The sequence below is a fragment of the Branchiostoma belcheri genome, unplaced genomic scaffold (assembly GCF_001625305.1).
Source record: "Branchiostoma belcheri isolate BF01 breed outbred unplaced genomic scaffold, Haploidv18h27 scaffold21, whole genome shotgun sequence".
Lineage (NCBI taxonomy): Eukaryota > Metazoa > Chordata > Leptocardii > Amphioxiformes > Branchiostomatidae > Branchiostoma > Branchiostoma belcheri.
In genome coordinates, this window is record NW_017803602.1 from 3125801 (window position 1) to 3152614 (window position 26814).

The following is a 26814-nucleotide window of genomic DNA, read 5'->3' on the forward strand; positions in this document are numbered from 1 at the left end:
GTCATCCCTGTATCAGTTCGGATAACTCCATCAGGAGTTACATCGGCTACAGTTGGCATGGAAGAGAAGTATGGCGACCCAGATGTTGCTCAGCAGTGGCATTCTGTATGTGTGGGCCCAATGATAAGTTTGTTGAAGATGAGGACGTTGTTTTTCTGACGCTTGAGTTCTGTTGTCGTTACTTACATGGGTAGTGCTAAATCTATTAAATATCGTACTCGTTTCTGTTGTCTCACTCAGAAAACACCTCGTGTCATCTACTTGCTTCGTTGCAGTCACATTGAAGGATGAAATGTGTTTGTACTTATGATTGAGAGCAAAACATTCCACTCTTTCCTTGTTTGTATTTTCAGAGTCAACATTTTGACTACTCCGTGTCGTTGCCACAATACTCAAAGACTCCGCCCTGGGAGCCCCTAACTGCCTTCTTGTCATGACGGAGACTTTCAAACTGGATCTCCTCAAAGTCAAGTGTATACCATCATGCTGTTCCCACGCCTCTAGGCATTGAGTGGGAAAAGACGACTTCACTTGTCTCTCACTGTTCTCCGCTATGAGGATGAAAGAAGAGTAAGTCGTGAAGCGACCCGACCAAAACCTTTCCGAGGGCGGATTACAAAAGTCTGGATCCGGACCGCTCGGGACGTTGTGCGCACTTGCTGACGTGCTAAACCAGTCAATAACAAACCTGTCCTGTCCGGGTTCATAGGTAATACGTAACACCATACCGACTGCCTCAAACCGTGCCCACTGCTCTGTGCTGTCACACCTTCCCAGCACTACGCTCCATGCCATATCATGACTAAGAGAGTATACTTTGGAAACGGCAGGACTATATCGACTAAAGACGACTCTAACCGGTTTCGTCACAGACAGGACTGCTTCTCTGTGCAAACAAACCAAGCCGTTGTTACTCAAGTCCAAAAACTGCAGGCGGCACAAAAACTCAAATGCTTTGGGCGGAATCGTTTCAATTTTGTTTTCACTTAAGAGTAGATTTGTTAGACTGTACAGCCCAGTAAACCACTGGCTGCGTACTTCACGCAGTTTGTTTCCTCGTAGATCTAACGACTCCAGCTTCTCCAGATTTCGGAAGCATGCTGGGTCTAAACTAGCAATGTTATTGTTAGAAATGGAAAGTCGGACGAGGTGGTAATTTTTCACACCATACCAGTTTCTGGGAATGTGCCCTAGCATGTTATCATCCATATTCAAATTTTTCAATTCGCCAAAGTCTTTAAATGTAGCATTGTCAATTTCAGTTATCCCTGCACCAATAAGAAAAAGACTTATAAGGGAAGAAGTGGCGAGTGGAGCTAGTTTTTCTGACGATATCCTCCCGTACTGCAAACCCTTCAGAGCGAGCTTCTCCACACCAGGAAAACACTTGCCTGTTGCGCCGTTTGTAACCTCAGTAAAAGTGTTGCGGCACAAAATACACTGCGTCTGATATCTGATAAGAGATGGACCATAACGATTATTGTCGCTGACCATCTTGCTGTTTGGTACGCACCACAATAGTATTCTTCTTTGGCACGTGGGGAAGCACATCTTATATCCTGAGAGATTAGATACCGCTGACAAGGCAAGAATCAGTACAATGCCAACTTTGTACTGAGATATCTGATTCATTGTGACGACGGATCTTTTCTACTGCAAGATTTACAGTCCCTTATCGCCAGTTGTCTTTGATGCTTTTGAAGGATTTCTATTTTCGCCGTTGAAGCAGTTTTAGGTTCTTCAAGGTTTGTATTTGTAGTTGAAATAATTGTGTCCGTAAATTAGATCCTAATGGCTTTACGTACCGCGTACTAACAAAGTTTTCTAACAGAAGAGGTTGGTGCGTCCGATAAAAGAATGCGAGCTTTTATTTATACCTGAAGTTTGATGAATGGATCGAAACGCCGAGTGGCTCCTGCCGCACGTCTTGGCTTTGCTGACCGTGGTTCTTGCGCGGCGTTGCGGGGACTAGTTATGGAGGCTGCTGATGATCAGGCGTCGTTCATCAACAATAGCAAATGGAGTATGAGTTACTGACGGTCCCCGTGTCTTTTTCTAACGTTATCGACTTTCGTTTGTTGTTCAGCTTGAAACTAGTAAAGTGATACTGCCCACTCTCTTTCAGTCTACTTAATATTTGTGCCAAAGCCCAGACTAATTTACGGACGCCGTATCACGTGACCAAATGACAACTCAAGATAAACAATCACTAATACTTACAGCTTAGGCCTGATGTACTGAATTTAGATTCGTTAGAAATGATTTATAAAAACACAGTCAACACGTACGTCAACACAAGGACCAAGTCGCGTGAATTTCTCACAGAAACGGTTTGGTTGTCACAAGCTTCAGATGTCAAATTGAGATCATACATACGTTTTGTCAATAAAAAAAATCAATTGTCTGTCGCACTACTGTGGCACGTTTTGATACAGTGACCTACACGTGAGTATGATATACATACACATACATACATACCCGGGCTTTGATTATTCTGCTGCCGGTATCCCTGTCTCAGAGTTGGGCAACAGTCGGCTCGACTAGAATCCCAACCGCCACTAATGTGTAAAAATGAAACCTATACTTTTCACAGGGACATAAGTATGATAGCCTGTTGACTACATGTTATGACCGATCTAGATCTGTACCTCATGTCTTGTTTTCGCATGTTTGCAGTATCTTTGTTTAACAAGGGTCAGTGACCGGCAACTGGGTCATTTCTCATATAAAGCAGGACACAAATAATCAATCACATCAAAATCGTTTCAACACTTATCCACTATAGATCTATTGTTCCTCGGCATGTTTTCTGGTAAATGGATCCACTTTAATCGGAGTAGATCTAGATTTAAGTATGAAAGCCAAGACACCATAACACTCCATTCTTTTCTCATATCTAACGTTATATGCCTAATGTCAACCCATGTTCGGGAAGTATATAAAAGTGTCGAACTTTCGGAACGGACGCAGAAACTTTCATATCTTTCTAGATCTGCTCAAATTAAACATCAAGATACACTTCAATCTATTAAAATATGATGTGATGACGATCCTGCATATACAATGATATGAGTAGATTTGTGTAACTTGTACCTGATGTGCTGAACATTCTTGCTCAAACTGTTGTTCATTTCCATATGCCAGACACGTCGGCGATACTGCACAGCTGACAGAAAGTTAGGTCAAAAGTCCCAGGTTAGCTTATTTTTTTTATTTACGTTTGTATTCGATTTAATGTTATATGCAAGGCAGATGGCGAAAAACTACTTAGTACTTGCCAGAGATAAGAAGGAATCGGCTGTACTTTGTAGTATTTCCAATAGGCGGCGTTCATACAAGTTACTGTTGTCAATGTGGCCGAGGATATGTCGTAGTGTTTGAGTATATTGAAATGCTAAATTACTGTACGAAATAAACACATAATTTTCACATACATAGCTGCGCTACTTTTGTACATACGGAAAAGTTGAATAAAAACATAACACATTTTACTTTTCCTGTAATGCACAAAGAAAAGCATGATAACCGGTGTTCAGTTTTTCTCTTATTTACCCTTTTTCGTTCAAGATGGCGGTGCCCGTAGAAAAAGTCAAAGTTCTTGTTCTTGGCGATTCTGGGGTGGGAAAATCGTCTCTTGTACATCTAATAAGTCAGGGAGAAGCCATGGGCAATTCTGCTTGGACGATAGGGTGCAATGTAGACGTCAAACTGCACGATTATCGTGAAGGTAAGGATTTTTCATGTCAGATGCTCTGTATCCCCCCCCCCCCACCTACTCTGACAAAATTTTGTCAGTGGCCTGTGATCAAATGTATGCTCATGCAAGTATCAAGTATTGGTAGGCTGTGCAACATAATCTTTCTTGTGCACGTAGCTAAACAAAATACAACGACGTTTGCCTATTGGCAGTATTATATAAACCTGGTCAAAGTTGAGCTAGAGAAAGCTACCAGAAAGTTACTAACGTTAGTAAAGAAAGCTAAAAGCTTTAACTTTAAGCTTGACTGTGTGAGTCATTGGCGAGTCATGGAGGAGTCTTGGTGAGACATCTAACGTCTTATCTCTCCCACATGTCTACTTGAGAAGGGACGCCCCACGAGAAGACGTTCTGTGTGGAGCTGTGGGACGTGGGAGGCTCCATCAACCACAGGTAACGGCTCACAACTTTCTTGTGATGACTCAAGATGTGCCATCTTTGGTCTGTATCTGTATTTAGTATAGCTGGTATAACCACCTTTCAGCATAGCTCACCAGCTTCACAGGCACGCGGCGCGGCAGCAGCTAACTTATTACACCCAATGACCTGTTACACCCAATCTTTGGTCATCTAACTGCAGGAGTTGTTTGAAGCTATCTAGTGATGACTGATGATGCCCCAACTGTACTAACTTGGTGGCAACTAATTCCACTCTATGATAGTCTCTTGGAAAATATTAGCTTTTGAAAACTTCAATTCTTGGTCAAGATAATTCTGATATTTAAAGGCATGACTGTTTCTTGTTCTTTTCTGGACTGGTATTAGATACTTGGTGGTTGGTACATCTTCCAGTTTATTAGTCATTTATTTTGTACATCATCCATAGTCTGGAAATTTTCATCTGTCTTCCAGCAACACCCACTGCAGGTTTCTTTTCTTTTGTCACTTTCTGTACTTCTTGAATACCGGAATAAATATCTGTAAGCTGTGATACCATGTTTTGTTGCTTCCATTCTTCCATTCTTGTTCCAACGTTTGTGGTTTCTATTTTTTTTGAATTTAGGCATGTTGTGTTTTTTGTTTTGCTCTTTTTGCTCTTCTTGCTTTTGTTGTGTTCTCGCATTAGATCTGGACTCTGCAGGGGAGGTCATCTATAAAACCTCCTGTAGAATAACCTTCTCATGTAGAGTAACCTTCTCAAACAATAAAAGAGTAACCATACAAAGACCTGTTGTGTCTTTGCTGTATGACAAACAAACCTTTGGTTCCTTCTCCGTTGCTCTCCTTCCAGTCTGAGTCACAGTGTGTTCTTCAACTCCGCCCACGGCCTCATTCTGGTGCACGACCTGACCAATCGGAAGTCCCAGGGAAACCTGCGCCGCTGGCTCGGGGAAGTCCTCAACAAGGACGCGGGGAAGAAGAACAACGGGGAGTTTGATTACGACGAGGAGGTGTTCTCGGAGAACCAGCTCCCTGTGCTGGTGATCGGGACCAAGATGGACCGCATTCCCGACAACAACCTGGAGGAAGTGTTGTCTCGCAGCTCGTCCGTGGCGGGACAGTGTCGCGCAGACTTCATCAACCTGGACTGTATGCAGAACAAACACCTGGCGGCAGGAACCACCAACGCCGTCAAACTCAGCAGGTTCTTTGACAAAGTCATTGAGAAAAGGTACTACACACAGGACCCCCGGGGGCGGCTAGGGTCTCAGGAGAGAAGACGTCCTCCTTCCATGACAAGGACTTTTAGCCCAACATTTCTCCAAGAAAAACTGGACTGAAGGAGTCAGACCGGTGTCAAATAGTTCTTATACCTGCTCAGATAGCTGTTACACTGAGTGACAGAACATCTTTGTCACTTTTAACATGTGCCATGATATCAACATATATCCAACTACATTGTACTATATATTGGATAATAATATCTAGTTTGTATTGAAATTGTAGTAAAACTTCTACACGTTACCTGACCTACCTGTTTTTCTTTCATGTAAATGATGTAAGGTCTTACAGATAGTACTGCTAATATGCTCAAGTACGTAGACCACAGCTTGTGAATTTTATGGATGACATCCTCTGAAGCACAGAAACCAAATCTAATGCAAGAGTGCAAAAAAAGATACCTAAATATTCTTCTTAGTGTGGTAGCTATAGCCTAATGTCACTTCAACTACCTCACTAGGGACACTTCTACACACAAGTGCACTCAAGGCATTGCCAGAGTGGAATGAAAGTTCTTTCTTTTTTTTTTAATCAGGCACAAACCAATGTGTGGGTATCATCCATAGGATTAACTTGCTGTGGCCTATGAGCCATTTCAAGACGGACATGGATGTCATTTGTTGGTGTCAAAATGTAAGGTTGTATAGTAATACTTTTCTTCGATGTCCTTGTAGTTGAATAAATGGCAATATTCTTCCCTATGCTGGTTCAAAGAGTTTGTTTGACCAACCTAAGCAAGCACTACAACTGTACCTTTTTTCCTCTCAACATCACATGGCACCTCAGGAATCAAAACATGCAATGGAAACCAGCAGAACTGGTATTGGTCGTTAGCTGTTATGTAGTATGAAATAAAAGAAAATGTTCACTTCACTTGTCATTTCTGTGGACATGTTGTAGCCATTATTATCACAGTATTATCTGAACTCATTGCCAGGATGACTAAAAAAATCTCCCCAGCATTACTTTTGAGTGACCTTCCCCCACCTTGTAGTATCCAGTACCATCCCTCTCCTTAGTGCTGAAGGGCCTTCCCCACACTGTACCCTCCAGGCACAGTACTGATGGTGTCATGAGTGTGTCGTGTTCAAATGCAGGTGGCTAGATGACACTTTTGACACGTGAGCCTTCACATGGGTCATCCTCTCTGTTTTGAATCCATTTCAGTTAATGATTGGAAAGGCAATGTGTATATTCGTTAAGGGGACCTGTGTTCAGGAGGAAATGTGTCATTTAAAAAAAATCAATCACAGTAGTTATAACAATATAAGTACTCATTGTCAGACCGTGCTTGTAATGAATGGTGAGAACTATTCACATAGCTTTACAGCTTGCTTTATTAACAGTTTTTAACATTTGTATCCCCTGCCTAATCAGCAGCAGAGGTGACGTTTGTCACTTCTACGTTCAATCGCTAGAGGGCGTCATTGATACGCGATTTGGACTCCCTTGGCCGGACCAGAGGGTTATTATGATAATAGGTCCCTCTGCAGTCTGCCATTTCACAGAACCGTCCCCAGTCTGTGCCACGCCCTGACAAGGGCAGCTATGTCACCGTGTCTGTGGCGCATGCAGTCAGGGTCGACATCCACACAGCCTTCCACACCTTCCCCAAGCGGGGACTATTTTCTCTCCTACCTTCTCCGAATTAAAGAGGGAAAACACTGTAGTAAAATGTGCTTCTTCCTGGGCGGGGAAAGCATTTAAGAGAATTGAATTCCTTGTCATTGTCGTTCTCATGTCATTTGCGTATGGTCGTTCCGCGACTGTCGCTCTCCGCTATCTCACATTGACGGAGACACATTTGGGCTGTTTTTTCTGACAATTCCGCGGGAAGAAAGTAAAATTCCGCCTCCTACCAAAGAAGAGGCCAGTTTCCGCGGCCGGCCGGCGGACCCTGAAGACGCTGTGGCTAGAAAAGCAAAGGTAATGTTATGAACATGAGATATGACAATGACACGGCTGTGCATATCATTCTGTCATGGCGAACTATATTACTGATATGGCGGGATGTTATGCTGATAAGTGCGCTGCTGTGAAAGATGGGGTGATTTCGCCGGGTTGACTGTGATATGGGGTCCTTTTATGGGCGGTTTAATGTCTGGTTACAACAGGGGACGGTCCGATGAAACAATGAACACGCTCTGTGTGCGGATGGGTGTGGTGGGGCGAGATCACAAATCTCTTCCCTATGGCGGATTACTTCATACTTACATTAACAATGCCGGGGATGGGACGGGATTTGCGCTGTTTGAAATACGAAGTTTCTTCTATTTCAGTTGTGAAAAAATACTCGTTTGTTACATATATCATATATATCTTAAATTTTGTTAATTTACATCTTGTGGTGCGTGTAATAAAAAAATTAACAATTCTTCTCTCTAGAACATAGACGTGTGGTATAAAACGATGTTATGGTGAACACTTGTCGACGTGTCTGTGATATCATTTTAAGTGACATATGATTTTTAGGACATTGCTGATAACTTGCATACACATTGCCAGTATTGGTCTGGATATTTTCAGAGCTAGTCTGTAGTCATGAATGCATCACCTGTCTGACAAGTTAAGGGTGCAAGTTAAGGGGGAATGTGGCCAGTATCGGGAATATTGATGGTGTTGAGTGAGAAACAGGGACTCGCCGTTTTGTTTGTTTATTTGTTAGTCCGTTGCTGATGTAGGTGTGTACATGTTCCAGTTGAATCAATGATTGTAGCATTTCCCAACTGAACTGTAGAGAAGGAATGCAAACTGTTATTGAACGTTGTCTATTTCCCGTGCACACTCTGTCTTGACCTTGCCGATTGACCTTGACAAAGTCTCCCTCTTCCCCCTAACCCACCTGTTTAAGCGCGCACAATGAGCTTGTACCTGACCCGCAGGTGTCGGGCTCTCTGTCTGTCACGGAACAGGTAAGAGAACACCAAAGGAAAACACCTGGAACAAAGGCCAGGTAAACTACCTGGTTCACGGTGGACAGCCTCCATTCACGCGTTGATTGGGTGTGAAAGAAATGCTTCTGTGACCCTGAATACACCGGAGTGACTTTGGACATATTTGTGGTTTTGCCGAGGCAAAGGTCCCATTAAATTTAGTCGTGTCTTTGGTTTACCTTAGCACACCTTTTACCTGTACTTTTCCTTTTAACACGTACGTGGGTGTGTTTCTAGCAACACACCTTTCTACAGGTGTGGCCATGGTAGCCCAGGTGGTCTTTTATACATCCAAACTTTCTCCAGTTTTTTTAAGGAGGTTTGTGTGTTATCTCAGTGCCTGGACCTTTCACTAAGGGCCCCTTTATGGCAAAGACCTTTATGGCCCTTCCAACTTTCCCACTCGACCGCTGAATAGAACACAAACAGTAGGGACGGGTCGGCAAGCCCGGTAGCCGGGTAAATAGCCAGGTGGCTTTACAGTGTCAGTAGACTGAGACACACGCCGATACAGGCGCGTGTTTGCCTGACGTCTCCGGGCCACTGCGAACCTATAGCGGCTCGGGGCAGGTGAGTTGCCCCGTCCACAGGCTATCCCGTTACACGGTTTAGAGCTGTTTCAAGCCATGACACCTCTGAGTTAAGAAGTCTGGGAAGCTGTCTGTCCAACAACAAGGAAACTAAGGAAGAAATACACGGAAGGATAGAGAGCAATTGTAAAATAGATTTGCCCTATTTAGGGTGCAGAAAGTTACGTAACCACGTTTCCAGACAGACACGTTTACACACGGTATCAAGTTAAAACGACATGCTTCTTTCGACGCTAGTTTAACAAATCTGAGTGATTTATACATCCAGAATTATCTTAGCCATTGTGCGAAGTTGACGAAGCCTGCAATCCAGACTTCTTGGGCCAACGAAAATGTAAAGCATGAGGTCGAAAAGGGAAACCTCGGGAAAGGATGCTGAAATAAACCGACTTAACGTGAGGATGTTAACATTAGGATCGTTGAAAGTCGTACCAAATAATTCACACTTTCATCCTTTGTAGTAAGATTTACACGGATATTTTCTTATTAGTCGTAAGTAGGTCAGAAGAAGTAGTAACACGGCAGGTGAGAGGCCGTTCAGGTGATGTCCTTATCGAGGTTAGCTCGAGTTGCAGGAGAAGGCGGAGAAGGTACAGCCCGACACGTCACGCCATCACCCACACCGTTATTTACCCTGTCAAGCTCAGGTTTGAAATGAAACAGTCCAACAGGTCTAATCCCTGTGCCCTTGTCTAAACAAAGATGAGGCGATAGGGGTACAGGGGAGGGGGAGGTACCTTACCCTATCGGGAACAAACTTGTCCTTCATCTCTTTAACATACTTCTGTTTTAGACTTGCGAGTGCGTATTACTGCGTATTATAACCTTTATTGTACATTCATGCCCTATCGGGCTAAGTACAGGTGAACATATGAAATGGGTAATATACATGTTTGTAGTGCAAACAGCTCTAAAACTACTCTAATACAGAGGTTCGGCTTCTTCTCGTTTCTTTGTGATGTTAAAAATATAATTTGAAATGGGTTTGTATAATACAGGATGATCAAAGCAGCCGAGTCAACGATTTTGGTGGTTGATTCAACAGTCTCTGTAAAGGGGCTGTACAACTCAGAACCTCTTTAATGGATAACAAGTAAATAAAGGAAAATAAACAAAAAAATACGTGTATACCTGTAAAATGTACTGTAGCTTAATTTATGTCTAAAGTACTTAGTTATACGGAGTTTAGCAGTAAATACTAGTAACCTGTACGGCTAATGGTAAGGGTTAGGTGGCTTAGGTCAAAGCTGAAACTTCTTCTGCCAATACATCTCCAGAAAAATTAAAAAAAAAACTAGTTAGGCAAGACAAAATGACTATTCTTGATAGAACATCTGAAAAGTTGGACAGTTTTTTTAAACCATTCGCTCATGCATATGTTGGATGATTTAGTGGCCCACAGTCGTCAACAAAACAGCTGCTCGGAACAACTGTAGCAGCTGCGGGGGATCCTGGGAAATTATGAAGATGAAAAACGACACATCGGCGGCAACCTGCTGTACCTTCACATACATCTGTGCTGCAACGACTTTACCAGCCACAGTTTACAACCCAACATGCGCTTTTGTAGCAAACCTTTCGGTGTAGACTAAAGACAAATAGACCGACTGAACTGTATGTAGTTTTTGTCAGTTGGGAAATGACATTCACAGAACAGGTTGGTCATTAGAGACTCAGGTTCAGAAAGCCTATGAAACATTCAGAATGTTGTACAAGATTCTCAAACTTCTGTCAAGATTCAGATTTAAAAACGTCAACTTATTTGTTTATCAAAACATCTCGGAGTGTAGCTTTAAGTTCTTTAGATTTTGATCTTGCACACATCACATGGCAGCCGGGTAACTGACCCACTGGCTTCAGACTTGCCTCAACTTTTAGAAACGTGTTTTGGACTAAAAGCTAAAAAAACCTTTCCAATGAACTTTCATTCTGCAGAGTCTAATTATAAACGAGTGGAAAGTATGTTCCTGGTTGGGAATCCCTGGCATGTCATGTATGTCCCTGCGGAAATTGTATTTTAGCCTAACGGAATAGTTTTATTCTGTTGGAATGTCGCTTACATGTTGTTCCTATTATCCACCATTTGTACCTCTCAATCTCAGCACATTATTAACATCACCCAGTCTTTCAACAACTCACACACTGCGAAGAATTCTGTACAAAATTGTTTCAGATTGAAATTATCAGTTATTGCTTAGTTTACATTGTCATGCAATATATGTGAAGAAATTCGATGTATTTTTTGCATGTACATTTTTTTTGCTTTATATGTGCCCTTTTCCTTTGCGATGTAGAAATTATTTCCAGGTCTTGTATATTTGCTACTTATGTTTTTTATATGATATAAGCGCTTAAGCATATCATCGGTTTGTGTATATGACGTACAGAATTCTTCCTTCCCCACTACGACGCTTCCTGTATATATTATCAAGTCGTTGAAAACTTTAAGCGCTTTTTTCTCTGTGAATTTATGTGTAATTTTCTGGTCGTGTTTAGGTTTTCCATAAGGCAAGTCACAAATTGTTACCTCTGTCGTATAGCTGTCGTAAAGATGTCAGTTCTAGTGCCATTTTACTTGCAATGTAGTAACTATTCATGTTGAACGTTGTCAACAAAGTGGAATGAAGTAGGGTTTATATGGAAAAGAAATATCAGCCATCACAAAAATATTAACGTAGCAGTGATCAAAATAGCACATCTGCTAATTAAATGTTCTCAATGCTTCTGTGAAAATATTATATAACTCAACAAATGCACATGGCTCCTATTACATAGGAATTAATGAAAGAAACATCGTATGTTGTTATATTTCATATGTAGATGAAGAAAATTATTTCAGTTATGGATAAAAGATCAAATTATACACTTGAGCGTTTTTGCTGATCATTAGTATACATTTTGGCTGTGATTCTTTAAAAACATGGGTATATTAGTTATTACGTGGACCATTGGTGTAAGTAAAATTTCGTTCGGATTAGTGTAGTTTATTGAGCTTTACTGTTGGCACTATGGTGTGTCTGTTTGTTTATTTATGCCGTTTCTTGTGTAGTTTAGACAATTTTATTGAAATCATCAGCGGACTATTTGCTGTGGCGCAATGCGACCTATCTGCTGCAATAGCCTAGTCACATGGGGGCTTACAATACAGTCATAAATATGTATATGTAACTTAGGTGAGGTCTCAAAGGTCGATTTACTAATCAGTATAAACATATGAAATTTACTTCTGCATGAAGGGTTTCTATCGTGATGACTGAGGTAGATAGGTGAGGGTACGATCAGCTGTCAGGAGTGGCAGACCCAAGACAAACTTTGCTTCACCTGGCCGATGACATATCTCCTTTCACATCTAAGTCCTCGACCTTTCAAATCAACATCTGAAAAAGCCGGCACGCTTAAGTTCTTTGTGGGTGACCTCCGGGCAAGACGTTATTTCAATGGTTCATCTCCATTGTGAAAATATCACCTGTGTGACCTCTGACCCCAGGTGTTGCTAAGCTTTCACTTTTTGTCACCTTTAGGGTAAATCCAAACAATGTCGATCAACACAAAGGGACAAGGAAGCCACGGAGTGAAACAGAATACTTGTCTTAAAACATCTTTAAATAATCTCTTTTACGTTTGTCACTTCGCTTCTTAGGGTTATGAGAAATGAGAAAGAATGTGTGTCGCCTTATGTAGTCATTTCTGAACGCAGGTGCAGCGGTATTTCTGTGTGGCCATTGTCAAGATGGATAACATGGCCTTATGATACAACTTGTTTCCAGTGTGTAGTGAACACGTTTATTAGTAGCACGTGCATACGGGAAACTGTTCCATTAGAGTTGCGGGTACTTGTGTACGGGTGTGTAGGAACTTTACTCCGTGTAGTTGTGGAGTTTTTCTGACCAGGTGTGTGACTTGTGGCCTGTTCCTCCCACCTGGAGTGAGTCCGCGGAATGGCACGGCACGGTTAGGGTATCAAAGTTCCCCTCCTGGCTGGCAAGAGGAACCCTCTTTTGTCCCGGCAGTGAGCAAAATAAACATGGAGGACCCTCGGGTCAGGTCCAAGTGCCGGCTTAACGGATCTCTCCTGATCCCGGGCGCTCACCTCCGAGCCCGCCCGCCGCAACCCGACACGTCCCGCGGCCGCCAGCCCGCCAGCGCTGCGCAAAGTTTCATTTTAAGACGGTCGGTGTTGACGGATTTGCTCAAGTTCGGAACAGGTGACGCTCCTTTGTTTTCCCATCTGCGGTAGAGAGGGTCGGCCGTGTCCCCCCAGCAGCCCCCGGGGCCCCTCAGGGGTCTCACGTTCCCGCCAAACTTGGCCCGCAAGGCTTGACACGCGAGGTTGCCCGGGCTGCATGCTTGGTACAACAAGCGAAGTGTCGCCAGCCAAAATAAATACACGTCAGGAGAGGTGTCTGCCTGGAACAGGACTTAGCACCTGCGCGGACTAAATTACCTCTCTTAACGTCAAAAAGAGAAAAAAGGAATTGTAACAAATCTAAGAAACTAGTCTCAACTCACACTAATAGTTTCATATGGTATATTAAACATTGAATGTATGCCTTTACAACCTGTTAAAATACTTACAAGAACACTCATAACTCTCTGACAAAAAAAAGCCATACCTTAACAGTTTGCAAAAGGACCGTTAAATGACTTTTTTTTCTTAGAAGCAGACTTTGGATTTTATTATTCGAAGGTACGCACGTGGCTACCAGATAACACAACTTGGAGTCAAGTGAAGTACGGACTATGTGCTGAGCGTTACTCTCTTCACTTCTGGGAATTAGAAGGAAAAAACACGTTTCTAGATAGTTTCCTCAATTCTTGACACATAAAAAGATACGTTTAATAATGAAAGATGTACTCAAATCATTAGAAAAGTAAAGAACAGGGATATCATTTTTCTTGCTTCATTTCCACTCTATTCACACCTGAGATAAAACTATCGGAACATTGAAGAGTATATTAGATATAAATCATCCTGCGTGTTTTCCTGTAGAAGTATGGCGATGGAACTGACTTCTCAAACTGTTTGTAAGGATAAACGTTTGTTAGACGTCCGGATAAAGTACATCAAAATTCAACTTTCTTTTTTCAAAATAGACATTTTCGTCAATCCTCGCACCATACAAAATTTACACCTGTCGAAAATACCTCTGCCCAACAACATTTACGATATCGGGACTGTGAGGAAGGTTTACTACTCGATACCCGGCCCTTGTGGGTGTCATCCGTCATTCTCCAGGTGAAAGACAGTCCTTAAGTTTGTTTTATGAGGTAAAAATTTATCACAGCCGCCTCTCCAATATTATTTATTGTTCTGTGTGGAAAGCTTTGGAACCGTTTTTGAAGATTAGCTTGGTAGGGCCTGCCTAATGTCGTAGGAAAAGTTTGGGGGTAAACTAACAATAAAGTTGGTGTCTTAGAGATATACATGACGCGCATTCTGCTATCAACACTTCTCAGAAAGAAGTGCGTGTAAAAAGGAAGGATACGCACACATAAAACCATGGAAACTTAGGATGAAATGGTTTAAATCCAGAGCCTTGGATTTGCATTTCTTGTCTATTACCTCCAATATTATGACTGTGAAATCCTGGGGACTAGTTCTGAATCTGTTGACAAATGTGGAGCTGCTATCTGTGTCAGTTGACGGGTCTAAACCCTGAAGACAAGCACCAGATTCGGCCCCACCATTCGTGACAAACGTGATAAGACAGCTTGTAGATTCAGATACACATTTATCAACCCAAATACGCCAGTAAGACGGTAGTAAAAGGCAGAGTCTTTATGGTCGAGTTTAGGATTCATAAACTCTATACGATTCATAAATAAAAGAAGTCAAGAGGTATTGTCCTTTATGATTTAATGGAGGTTGAAATTTTATAATGTTTCAATAAAAAGAAAACTTTACGGTGTGCAGTGCTGTGTATATACCCAACTGTTTGGTCGTGTCTGTATATCTGTGTTTTACACGCACTACATATCGTAGAAAAGTGAAGCATGCTTGTTTATTGTTTGTTTGTTTGTTTGTTTGTTAGCTTGCAAGTAGTACACATTGATAGTCGTGTTCCTCATAGCGTGCACAAGGAGAAAACTGGCTGATAGGCAATGGAAACGAATTACCTGAACTAGGAATTTTACTTTCTCAGTTGAATCACTGTTCGTATAACCCGTCAAATGACTTTATTTCTCTTGGCTGGAAAAAAATATAATATTTCATAATATAATATTACAATACAGTGCATTGGAGTCGCTATGAGGTTATGATATTGTGCCACTTTTAATACAGGTTTATAATAATTCACCCGCAAAACGATCATGGAATTGTTTCAGTAATTGTTACATACTGAATATTTCGCTTTCCCTATCAAACGTCGATTCACAATATTGGCCGAACCGTTTGAGTTCTAAACCTTGGCACTGTTGACGATTGTACATATTTGTGGTGTGGCTTGAGTCTCTGTTTAAGTTGTTGGAGTTATAGTCACATAGCGGTCTTTACATTGACAAACCTGTACTTGTACTGTGCACTTAGTAATTACAGCAGAAATATTTTAAAACACTCTGAGAAGAAAATGTACCAGGTGACACCCACTGTGGCGACAGTGTGCCGAAATGAATGACTTTCTCTTTATCACGCTCCCGCACAGACCCAGGCAGTCAAACTTGACAGCAAAGCGGGAAAGTTCCTTTGAGCGGACCAGGTAGGGTGTGGCACACGGAGCTGTTAGTGATCGGCCAGGACCAGCCGTGCGAAGCCCTGACTACCAAGCTCTTTTGTTCTCTAAAGTCATCCGCTCAACTCACGTTCTACTCCTTACAACGTGAAGAAAAGACGGTGTTGAATCACGTTCTGTAGGAGTGCTCTCACTGTGGTGTTGGTGGGAGTTTCCGCTGGTAGATTTATGATGGGGCTGTTCGCGCTTGATCATATATATGAAAGTGGTGTTCTATACGTCTGTACGGTGTGTGACCCAGTGAGGAGAGATGTCATTTATATAAGTGTTGGTCTCTTCTACATTCCGGTCTTCTTGTACTTAAACAACCATTATCTACTTGGATAGGATACTCAGAAATATTCACCCTATTTTCAGTGGTTTATTTTGTTTCGTCATTTTCGGCAATTGTCATAATTCAAGAAAACATCACCTTGGAGTACCTGATTTAAGGTTGTTGTGATGGATCCACTTTCTGTCTCCTCCTTGGTCTTCAATATAACGCTGCCCCACACCTGCCGGTCTGCTTAATTTCTTGTTTTGTTATTCATTCATTCATTCATTCGTTCATTTTTTCTTTTCTTTTCCTTCTGCTTTCCGTTGTTTTACCTTCTCAATTCCTTCAATACCCTAGTTTATAACCTCCTAGCAATCTTAGCAAAGTATGTTTAAAGTAGTCCATTCCACAAGTACTTTTATTGCATCATTGAATCGCGATATTTCGTCAAAATAAGGTATCAATATATGTAGCCATTCAAAACACAAAGGATGTACCGTAGGATGTACGGTTAAGCATAGATGCACATTTGTGTGTAGTAACGGCCCGTGTGCATCTAACTTTAGAGGGGTTCTTTGGCGGGAGTCCCGAGAGATGTTTAAGCAGTTGTGACTCAATTTTCACAGAGTTTTCGAGTCTTTTGAACGTGTTTTTAACTCTCGCAACACGATCATTTAGGAGCACTATTCACCGTGACATCTGTGCCCTTGTGGTCATTTTATACTTCCCGCACTCACTTTTGTGGGAGAAATGTTTCTCCAGATGATACATCATTTCTGCTTCACCATTTATCATCTTTGGATCTTCCTGCGGATCCTGTTCTCTTGTATTGTTCGTCTTCACGTGCTTCGCTCTTTTTTTCTGCAGACGAGAGTCGTTCTTGTACCTGGCACAAAGGCTGCATCAGTTCAAGCATCAGGCCGATTTATTACCCCCCTCCCCTGGTTGTTTGAAAGTTCATGAATGCGGCATCATACCCTGCGGGGGGAGGTGCGATATGATACGAGGTGTTAGGTTTTATTGGCCACCTTTCTTCTCCTTTCTTCATCTCAGGACCATTTTTTTCCTCCTTCAGGAAAAGCGCGCGTCAGTGAATTTGCTCTATTGTACCCGGAGCCATTTGTTTGTGTTCGACACCTCTGCTTTCAGCTATCTCCCCGCCATATGCTGCCATTTGAACTCCCCATTCAACTGTCTCCTCTCAAAATGACTCCGCCACGACCTCTCTATGACAAACGACAACATTACCGCCAAATCCGCCGCTCGGGGACACTGTAGTATGATTGCGAGATCGCAACATCAGTATTTCGCGCGATTTCCCTCGTAAAAATCCATCCCCCGACACCCCTAAAGGGCTTGCTCACTGCACTTAATTTTCCAGGGCGAGAGAAGAGGTGTTATATAGCAACATGAAAAATAAACCTTTCTTTGACGGACGCAAACCCGATAAAACTTCAACTTCCCTCAAGTCTTTTACACCTGTAGATACACACTCGAGCACTTTATATTTCTCGAACCTTGCCAACCTCGGAAGTGAACATTTCGCCCCAAGCGCGTCAGAGAGAGACCGCCGCATGTACTTCATTTACATGGGGGTTATCTGTGAAGTAGGGAGTGCAGCGGAAGGCGTACAGGTAAGATGGAGAGGGGTTGGATGGAGAGGTAGGGAAAAGTTGGAAATGAGAGCTGAAGGCGTGTGGGGGATCGGGGAGGTACCTGTCACACGGAGACAGAGTGGGGCCCATTAGGCCCGATGGCTTGGCTCCGATAAGAGACAATTTCGCCGTGTTCCCGCGGACCCTGGTGACATGCAAACTTGGTTATGACCGGCCTCCAGAGGCGCGTTAGAGATGGAGTCGGGGCAGGGACGCGACACTGTATTGACAGAAGTGTCGCGGCCCGAGATGAGCAAACTCTTTGATTTGTAGCGCGATCTGCGGGGGGATAACCGGAGACGTACTTCTATAGACTCCGAAATTGACTCCCAAGCAGAAAAAACGCACGGATTCATGCGCAGGGTAGTTCCTGTACGCGCTAAAGCTCGGCTCGCGACAGGGTATTGACTTTTGTGTCACAGCCTGAAATGGGCGAATTGTTTGATACCGGGAGTGATGTACAGCCCGGGGGATATCGTGCACACACAAGATCGGCACAAGAACGCCTCTTCACACAACAACTTTTCACCGAGTCAAGAAAAGGCGGGTTACAAGCTTTCCGCCGATTCAGCTCCGAGAATCACCAGAAAAAACATCACCTTTATTCAACAACACAGCTTCTACATCTACATTTATTGCCTCTTAAATAACACAAATGTGTATCCGAATAAAGACTCCTGACCCACGCTGCACCATTCCCGTAGAAAGTGGCTGACAGAACCTCTTCATTCGGGTCGCCTTGAAAAGCGCGTGATTTATGGAGTTGTTCGGGAGGTCCAGAGTTCTCACGTTCTCCAAATCTCGCCCAGAGATAAGAAGCACAAGAGGTGACGGCAGAAGTTCTCACACTTCCCGGGAATTTGACCCTTTGTTCGGCTCTATGTGTGGACTGAGTTAGGGAAGTATTTCTCCGGATTCAAACGACATTTGGGGTTTGAAAGCGAACATAGAGACACCCGCCATTATAAAGCGTGCTTTTCCTGGTACTATAAGGGAAATTGAGCGTAGGAAAATGAAAAAGACATATTATGGACGTTAAAAACACATAGTACTGGCTACCAGAGCCCTTGATAGTATCATTACTGTAGCAATATCAGTCCCCTGTGGTTGGAGGAAAAAAGTTTTGAACAGTTTACGTTCTTGGTGAGAAGTTCCCACCTGTCACACACATTTGTACACTTCATACGCTTCTCAGTCTGTGTACAGAAACAGCTCTGTTTGTGTGGTTAAAAAGACAAACATCGAACGAATTGTTGACAAAACGTATCGCTTTGTCCGTCTACTTAAACATGTGACAACTCCATCAATTGGGTTGAATGTGTGCTTTGCGATGATGTAACGTTAGGTTAAAACTCTCAAACCATATAATTGGTTTCAGCTCTAGACTTGACCATCGCACATTTTATTTATCATCAGCTGTCACGGTTCCCTCACCAACTTCACCTGGACACTGACAGAGCAGATGAAAGGGCGATGTTACCCGCCGGTTGTTCTGACAATCCGAGTTGAAACCTGACCTGTGTAATGTGGTGTAAGTGTCGGGATTATAGGATTCTTACTCTCAACAAGGATCCGACTGTTGTGGCCAATAATTGGAAAACGGATCAACTTTCTGATGGCAGTATTTGATATCCCCCAGGTCCTCATAATTTACTCATTAAGAAGCATCAGTAAAGAGACGATGTACGTTAGTGAGTTTTAGTGAGTGCAAGTCTGTCAGATGTCGCTGTTGTGGCTGGCGCAGGGGACTGCTGCAGACGTCAGGGTGTTCTTGGTATGCTGATTGGATCACCTGTTTGTTTGTTCCTCCGTTGGTTTGTTGGTTAGTTGTTTATCAGTTGGTTGGTTGTTTGGTTGGTGCTTTGATGTAGTACGTGCAACTTAATTCAATGAGCCATATTTACTTCCGCTTTAGGTATCAAAGAAGCTGCAGTGTCTACATTAGACGGAAGCTCTGTCCTGTACCCAAGTTCTCTCTCTCTCTTAGGTCTCCGTCTGTAAAACCCTGGTGTTTCGCATTTGATGTATTTTTCTTTTGCCACCTCTAGCTACAGCGTCGACTGTGCATTAAGTGCTCATTCAAAATCTTTATTTCTCCACATATCCATCCATCCATTCATCCACCCATCCTCCCTTCATTTCACAAAACACTCCGTCTTTTATTTCTTTCATCCATCCATCTGTCCATCCCTCCATCCATCCATCGCTCTCTGCACGTTGTTAACTTGTCTGTACAGGCTGTAGACAGATGGTCCACATGGCTTTGGGTTGGGAAGTCCGTGCTGGGATGACTGCGTGCCTGGTGATCGTCTTTCTAAACGTGAACAACAAATAAAAACACATGTCCGGGTTCACAGCGAACTAACGTAGACATTCAGACGAAAATGCACAACAAAGCACATGATAATGGTATGATATGATATGATTTGATATTGCAAATAAATATATTGCATACAGATATTGCCATGTTATACAAAAAAGTTTAATTGCTGTTGTTTTGTTTTTTCATAAAAAAAGAGTCTTTTGCTGGCGGCAACGAATCCCTGCCTTTGCGTTAGAATAGACATTTTCCACAACTTTGTCAAGAATATGGTCGTCATAGAGCCAAGCATATTGCACTGTCGAGGTCAATACTATAATACTATTGCATATAAGGCCATCTCTGACTGTATTTGTTTAGCGTTGTTGGATCTAAATGCTGCAGTACCAATGACATTATCAAGTTAGAGTTGTGTAACCCAAACAAATGTTAGGTACAAGTAGATAGGTTTAGGTACAGACTTGGACCTGTACATGTACCTGTAATTTTAGCCAATCGTCTGTGAGTTATACCTGTAGCCATTTGTTTTAGTAGTAGTAGACTCTATATTAGAGTTTACACCTATCTCAATCTAAGACACGTAGTAGTAAGTTTTCCTGATTTTCAAGTGCTAAATTGTCACAATTGTCATCTTAAGGATGCACTTTACCATTCTTTAGTGTAAAAAATGATGCTGACTAGTGTTTTATTTTGTGCAGGTATAGTTACAGGTACATCAGATGTTCAGACCGGGACCTGTACTTAAATATTTGTACGGGCACAGGTATTAGTACACAGCCTTTATCACGCCAAATCAAATCAGTTGACTCTCCTATTTATATTTTTCCTTAGTCTTGCTTTCTTAGTGCTTTTAGTGGAATACCGTCCCTTGATATGATTCCGTTATCATGTACACTTGTTGGCGAGGAAAACACGGAAAGCGCATTAAAACGACTAGCAACTGTGGAATCGCTGAATCTATAGAATAGTAGAGTGTTGGAAAGTTTATAGACATTAAGAAATGGTCACAACTGTCTATGACAGAGGATAATACAATCTAGCATTCGAGTTTACGTTGGGCTGTGAGATTGTGTATTACATATCGGATTGGGATTATTTTCTACTGTCCGCAATTTTCATTAGTATAAATAGCTCATCAAAAAGACACGAAAAATCAGCGGACGATATGAAAAAGAGCTCAGGTTATACAGCTTATACCAATTCCACCACTACCAACTTTAAAAAATACAGAAAACTGATTGCAAATGGATAGATCATTGCAAACTGTCGAGGAGCTCGAATGTTAGGTTCTGCTGTTGGGTTTGCATCGAAGCGTGCCCCACGAAAGGTCAGTTCTTTATTTCTGTAGACATTATTGCTCTCAAAAGGCACATTTAACTTTCAACTGTATCCACCTTACCTGATATATTCCTTCATTTGATAAACTTCAAAACAACATGACGTAGTTCCCGTCAAAACGTTAAAACATAAAAACAACAAATGTCTGAAAACGTCATGGAAAAAGTTTGAAACGCTCATACTAGTAGTTTGGCTTTTTGTCTTTTTTTTGTGACTTTACTTTTGTGGCTTTTTTCATACTTGTTAAATAGAGTGTAAGGCCAAACTTTCCTATTATGCCACCACACTAAACATTACACATTGTGTAAAGGGTTGTTGCTTTCTAGTGACTTTTGCCCTTTGATCATACTGTGGTTTCCACCACCCGTAGCGTTGTTAATCTAAAATTGTTTCCTTTATCTTTTATTGAACTCCTGTGCACGTGAAATTGGCCGCAATCACTTTGTCGTTTGTACCGCAGGGAAGCGTCCTTTTCAACAACTTTCCCACGAAATCTAACAAAAACCTTCCCAGGTGAAAATTACGACATATTCATCAATGTCGACTTTTCTAGTACCGAAATTTACAACAGTAACGAATAAAAGACACGTTTTTTCTTCTACCGTTTTTTTGTTCTTTGAAGTGAGAATGCCGGAGAAAAGTGTTTGCAGATGTTTGTTGAAATGTAAGAAGAGTTATTTGCCCCAGATGCCTCACCTATCGCCCTGCAGGTGCCACCAGCAGATGGTCCCAATAAAAAGGGTACAAAACCTGAGATTACAGGGCCGAAAACAATCCCAGAATTGATAGAAACTTTTCTGGACACGTGGCATGTGGTGTGAAATTGGGAATTTCGAGTCTTATCGTCCCACGCTTTTTTCTAAGGACGGTTTTACAAAGCACGACCCCTCCCACCCACGCTAGTCGGCCGGGAAGTTTCAAGTGAGAAAAGCTGGGCCACTATTTATCATTTTAATACTTCTACAAAGAATTACAGGCAATACTGAAAAAAGGTTTAACATTTTTAGAAATTCAAAGAAGTTGGAAATCAAAAGAAATGTAGTGGAAGAAATGTAGTAAAACAACTTTGCCTTTAGTTACAGAAAATTATTTGGGAGTGAAAACTTCGACGGAATTATTTGAAAAGTTTTTGGAAGCTACACAAGTCTTAAGATGAAAACTTTCTTCTATGATGAAATTAAAGCAACGGACTGTGCTCTATTCCTCTGGGTCATGAGTTGTTAACTTATGTCACCAACAAACTCTTGCAGAAATAAGTTACAGATAAGAATGAAAACTGCTTATCTATTCGTACTTTTTCGTAGTATAGAAGTAATAGTAAAGAAAAAAATTCATTTTTTCTCCGGCCATTTCATGCTGTTTTGAGAGTGCGCTGTTGATGTTAGAAGTAGAATACAAGGTTTTTCGTTTTACCTATGCCAGTAGTAGATATATTATACAATAACTTAGAGACATAGATACGAAAAACAATTCACGGTAATGTCTGGATAACTATGAGAACAAAATCCGACTCTTTTATTTTCATGAGTCCTAGCTTGGATCTTGTAAAAAGACTTTTAATCAGAAAAACGGCTAGGCTCAGCTTAGAATTGGTTCCAACTTCCACCTATTTAATTTTCAGTAGGAACGTTAACTGTTGGTCAAATCTACTCTCCATGCAGACGTTTTGGGTTATTTTTGGCGTGTTTTTAGGCTTTTTTTATCGGGGTTTCTTTTTGCATTGGAATGTTTTTTCACCCAACCAATGCAGAAAATAAAATCCGATAAAAAAGCCTAAAATCACGCCAAAAATAACCCAAACCCAAACCTCTGCATGGAGAGTAGGTCAAATCGTCTCAATCTACTTCTCGGTTCAACCGTTATTTAAAAAAACGAATTCAGTTGATGTTGACATGGGGAAGGATCCGTGCAAAAGATGAACATTCCTGATAAGACGGACCAGATGAAGGAGTGAAATGTAAGCCCGGTATTGTCCATGTCCACAGGTACGACAGATGGACAGAGGTTTCGGACAGGTCACTTGTCACTGACCACCACCGGGGTGACGAATGGACTCACTATAGCCAAACAGGAAGATCTTTTCACTGCGACTCCCTCCAACTCATATTTCCGCCCCAAAAAGACGGGTTCTCATTCACACAAGCCTTTTACTGGATTCCTTCCTGTCTTTCATTCCAAAGAAAAGACCGTTGACTTTCAAAAACCCTTTCAAATGGACATAATACCTGGCGAGAACAGGTAATGTCGTTGGCGTTTTTTTTTGTCTGTGGGATTCAAAAGAAAAAGGACACAAAAGCCGAATTGTTTGTTAGATACTTTTGTAGCTGTCTTGAAAATGACTGATGACTTCTAAGATTATATTTTACGTCAAGAATTTTTCTAAACTATTTCCTAAAGTTTAATATATGAATGTCAACATTTGTAATGTTTTTGTCAGATACTGTTTATTACCGCTCTCAGTGGTTCATCGAAATTCAAAACAATTTTTCTTTCTGCTTTTTGTATTAATGTGTGTTGATGTTTATTTGTTTATAGCAAAATTTGTCTGTTATTTTCAAGTTTTCACAGTGTAACCCAAACCTGCGTGCACAACACCACATTATAATGATATCTAATAAGCACAATATAACGGAAGCACCGCCATTCCCCTACAATCGCAAACACATTGCGATCGCACTCAGCTAAGAACCAAATAATGATGTTCGAATTAACCGCTTATGTAGTTCATACAAATTACCAATTTCGCCGGGAAGCTACATTGATTGAAAAACATTTTATATGCCGTCATTAGCCCACTTTACCGTTAGCCTAACGTATAGATTACGCTGTATAAATACGCTCATGCGATTCAATTCACAGGGAGAATAATTATATCAACATTCGGCGTGACGACAATTATATCTTAAACAAGACTAACAAATTCTAGATAGAACAATATCATAATTTCGTCAGTGCCGATATTTTAGGTAACGTATGTCGTCAACTATATCATCAAGCATTTATGTCAAACGCTGAGACAGATCTATTAACGTTTTAAAAACAGTTTGGGAACTACATTTCCGATTACGTGTTTGTCCCCGCCAGAAGTATTATATATCCTAGTGTACAGCGGCTGGAAATACACTTTCGTAAAGTTCTTAAGTTTCAATAATTACTTATGATAGAGAAATAAAACTGGAGACAATTTCAAAACTTAGGCTTACATTGCTTTCATGTGCACTTTGTACTTTTTCATTCTTTTTAATGAGAGAGAAATAGGACATTTGTGTCGGAAATCCAACTCAAACATGACTGCAGTCTCAGCCAGAAAATTGTTCATGTTTACAAACATTGATCTTTGACATAAAGTTGGACTTTTGACTTGGCCGAACTTCAGAAAACAAATACATGGTCTACCCGAGCACTGTTTATGAACTTGTTTATGAACTGTTCTTCAGCAATAAGGGAAGGTGTATGTCCCAATTACCTAGTACCTGCGCATTTCACTTAGTTTTCAAATTCACATATGTTTCAGATAGGATAGTTGAACAACAGACGTTTACATATGATACAGTTTTAGTAATGTATGGATTTGATTATAATCATAGTTTTCGTACGTAGGAAAAAATGAGAAATGTAATGTAAAATGTAGCTGACCCGTTTACCGTGTTCCACCATGTGTTTTGTACATTTGACGTTTGTTGGTAACAAAGTTCTAATTATTTTCACACGGAAGGAGTGGTTTCGAAACGCATTCTATGTTTGGTTGTTTTTCGTTAGAAAAATTCTGCTGATTGACGACCGTTGACACCGTCTTTTTGGTCATTTATTTGATAAATATTTTGCAACAAAAAATAATATTTGTGTTTGTGTGTTTTAAGCACTGTCGTTATTTTTTTCAGTAATTCTTCAACATGTACAGTGTAGTTAGGAGAGCATGTACTCACTGTGTGAGGCAGTGTCGAAGTCCCGTGTACAGGTTGTCAATTAACGCTGTTTGAAGTCTTTCCTTTTCACCTGGAAATGTAAAAAAAATATTGAAGTAAACACAATATTACATGTGGAATTAAAGCATAGAACGTGATATTAAGTTGTGATCATATAAGGTTAGAAAACATAACTTCAAACCGTCCTATGCGCAAATGTCGACGTTTGTTTTCGTTACAATTTTGTACGTTCAGCTATCAGGGTATAGACGAATAGCGTATTCTTAGGCATAGTTCGACATTAGAATTAACGTTTTAATTTCATTTCTCTTGTGCTTTATTTCGTTAAGAACAGATTGTTACGAAAAATGTAAGCCATCAAAATCCGTTGCCAACGATCCACGGCGAAAACTTCTCGGAATTAACACGTTTTTCGAACGGCGTGGAAATATCATGTCCCGACAACATGGGTGATTTCAGATGGAACGAAATGTATGTTTTTATGGAATTTGTGATCTTACAGGAGCTTAGAATATTGAGTTGATTTGACAGTTGAACTTACAAGGTTGCGGGGACGGTGTCTGCTATCGTTGGTGGTCCCGGCGGCGCCGACGTGCCAGGTCACCCCGCCACATTCTCCCCACTCACCCGGCCGACTCACCGGGGCTCACCCTAATCGGGTCTTCACTTTTGTTTCCCGCCAACCCTATTTGTCTCCGATTCTTCAGAGGGTCCCTCAAAGCGTAACCTGGCTCAACACTGTTCTTTATTGATGACCTGGGGCTCCGGACAATGCCCCGAGTGATAACGAGAAAAGTTTCTCACGACAAGAGACAATACCGCCCAAACAATAACAACTTCAGCAATGTCCGTTGCCCCTTTGTTTGTTTGTCTTTTTCAAAAACAGAAACACAGTCCGGACATTTCTCCACGTCCTTAAGAAGTACCTATGGACTTCTGTCCCTTAAAGTAGCTCTTAAATAGACGGAAAGGCGAAATATGGACTTTCTCACGACTGGAATTTCGTTCCATTTCCCAACCTGCAGAGAGTCGAGGATTGTCAATTCTCTTTTTTTTATGTGGAGTTTCCTGGCGAAACAAAAGCACTTTATAAATGCAGCTGTTTCTTTTCGTTGAAAAAAAGTCATAGGATTTCTTTGCTTAATGTAGGTTCGTTAACGTTTTTACTCTTTCCAAAAAAAACGAGATTGACAAGAAAGGAAGAGGAAAAGTAGCGACACATTTCTGGTGGTGTGGCCCAATGGAATGAAATAGCTACCTCATGACAGTTCCTTATTTATGAGCGTTACCAACTGCATTTCTTTAACATTTTTAATTTTGCATGACAACCCACCACGATCAATCTACACTTGTACATTTTATTGTAACGTTATGAAACTTTTAACTTCGTTCCAGAACATTTTCAGCAACATAATTATTATACCTTCAGCGCTATATCCAATATTATTTCCTGATATTACAGTCCCATTTCTTTATGTCGAGTGTACTTGGAAAATGCTTGCTTACTAAACCCAATTCACATTTATGTGAAATGGATTTTGCTTTAAATGGTGTTTTCAAATGATGAGGAACATTATATGTTTTATGCCGCACTGTATACACTACTGCAGGAAATATTTTCGCTCTATTCGAATGATCAAACGCAC

The 26814-nt window shown here is 41.3% G+C and overlaps 2 protein-coding genes and 1 long non-coding RNA gene across 4 annotated transcripts; 1 reads left to right on the top strand and 2 right to left on the bottom strand.

The window, feature by feature from the left end:
* Positions 1-30: 30 nt before the first annotated feature.
* Positions 31-1494, bottom strand: LOC109469652. The gene has a single exon (XM_019768187.1). It carries the CDS (start codon positions 1492-1494, stop codon positions 31-33), a length of 1464 nt encoding a protein of 487 aa, XP_019623746.1.
* Positions 1495-3552: 2058 nt separating this feature from the next.
* On the top strand, positions 3553-6251 carry LOC109469848 (rab-like protein 3). Of its 2 annotated transcripts, none has more exons than XM_019768590.1 (3): positions 3553-3727; positions 4084-4150; positions 4989-6251. In XM_019768590.1, the coding sequence occupies exons 1-3, from the start codon at positions 3568-3570 to the stop codon at positions 5476-5478; spliced, it is 717 nt and encodes a 238-aa protein (XP_019624149.1). In that variant the 5' UTR covers positions 3553-3567; the 3' UTR covers positions 5479-6251. The 2 variants fall into 2 exon arrangements, with proteins under 2 accessions (XP_019624149.1, XP_019624150.1); XM_019768591.1 differs by having other exon boundaries at positions 4087-4150.
* Positions 6252-19633: 13382 nt separating this feature from the next.
* LOC109469849 lies at positions 19634-25974 on the bottom strand. Its single transcript, XR_002140218.1, has 3 exons — positions 25710-25974; positions 25169-25238; positions 19634-19898 (listed from the first exon to the last, which is right to left on the bottom strand). It is a non-coding gene; the product is annotated as an uncharacterized LOC109469849 (long non-coding RNA).
* Between the last annotated feature and the right edge of the window lie 840 nt (positions 25975-26814).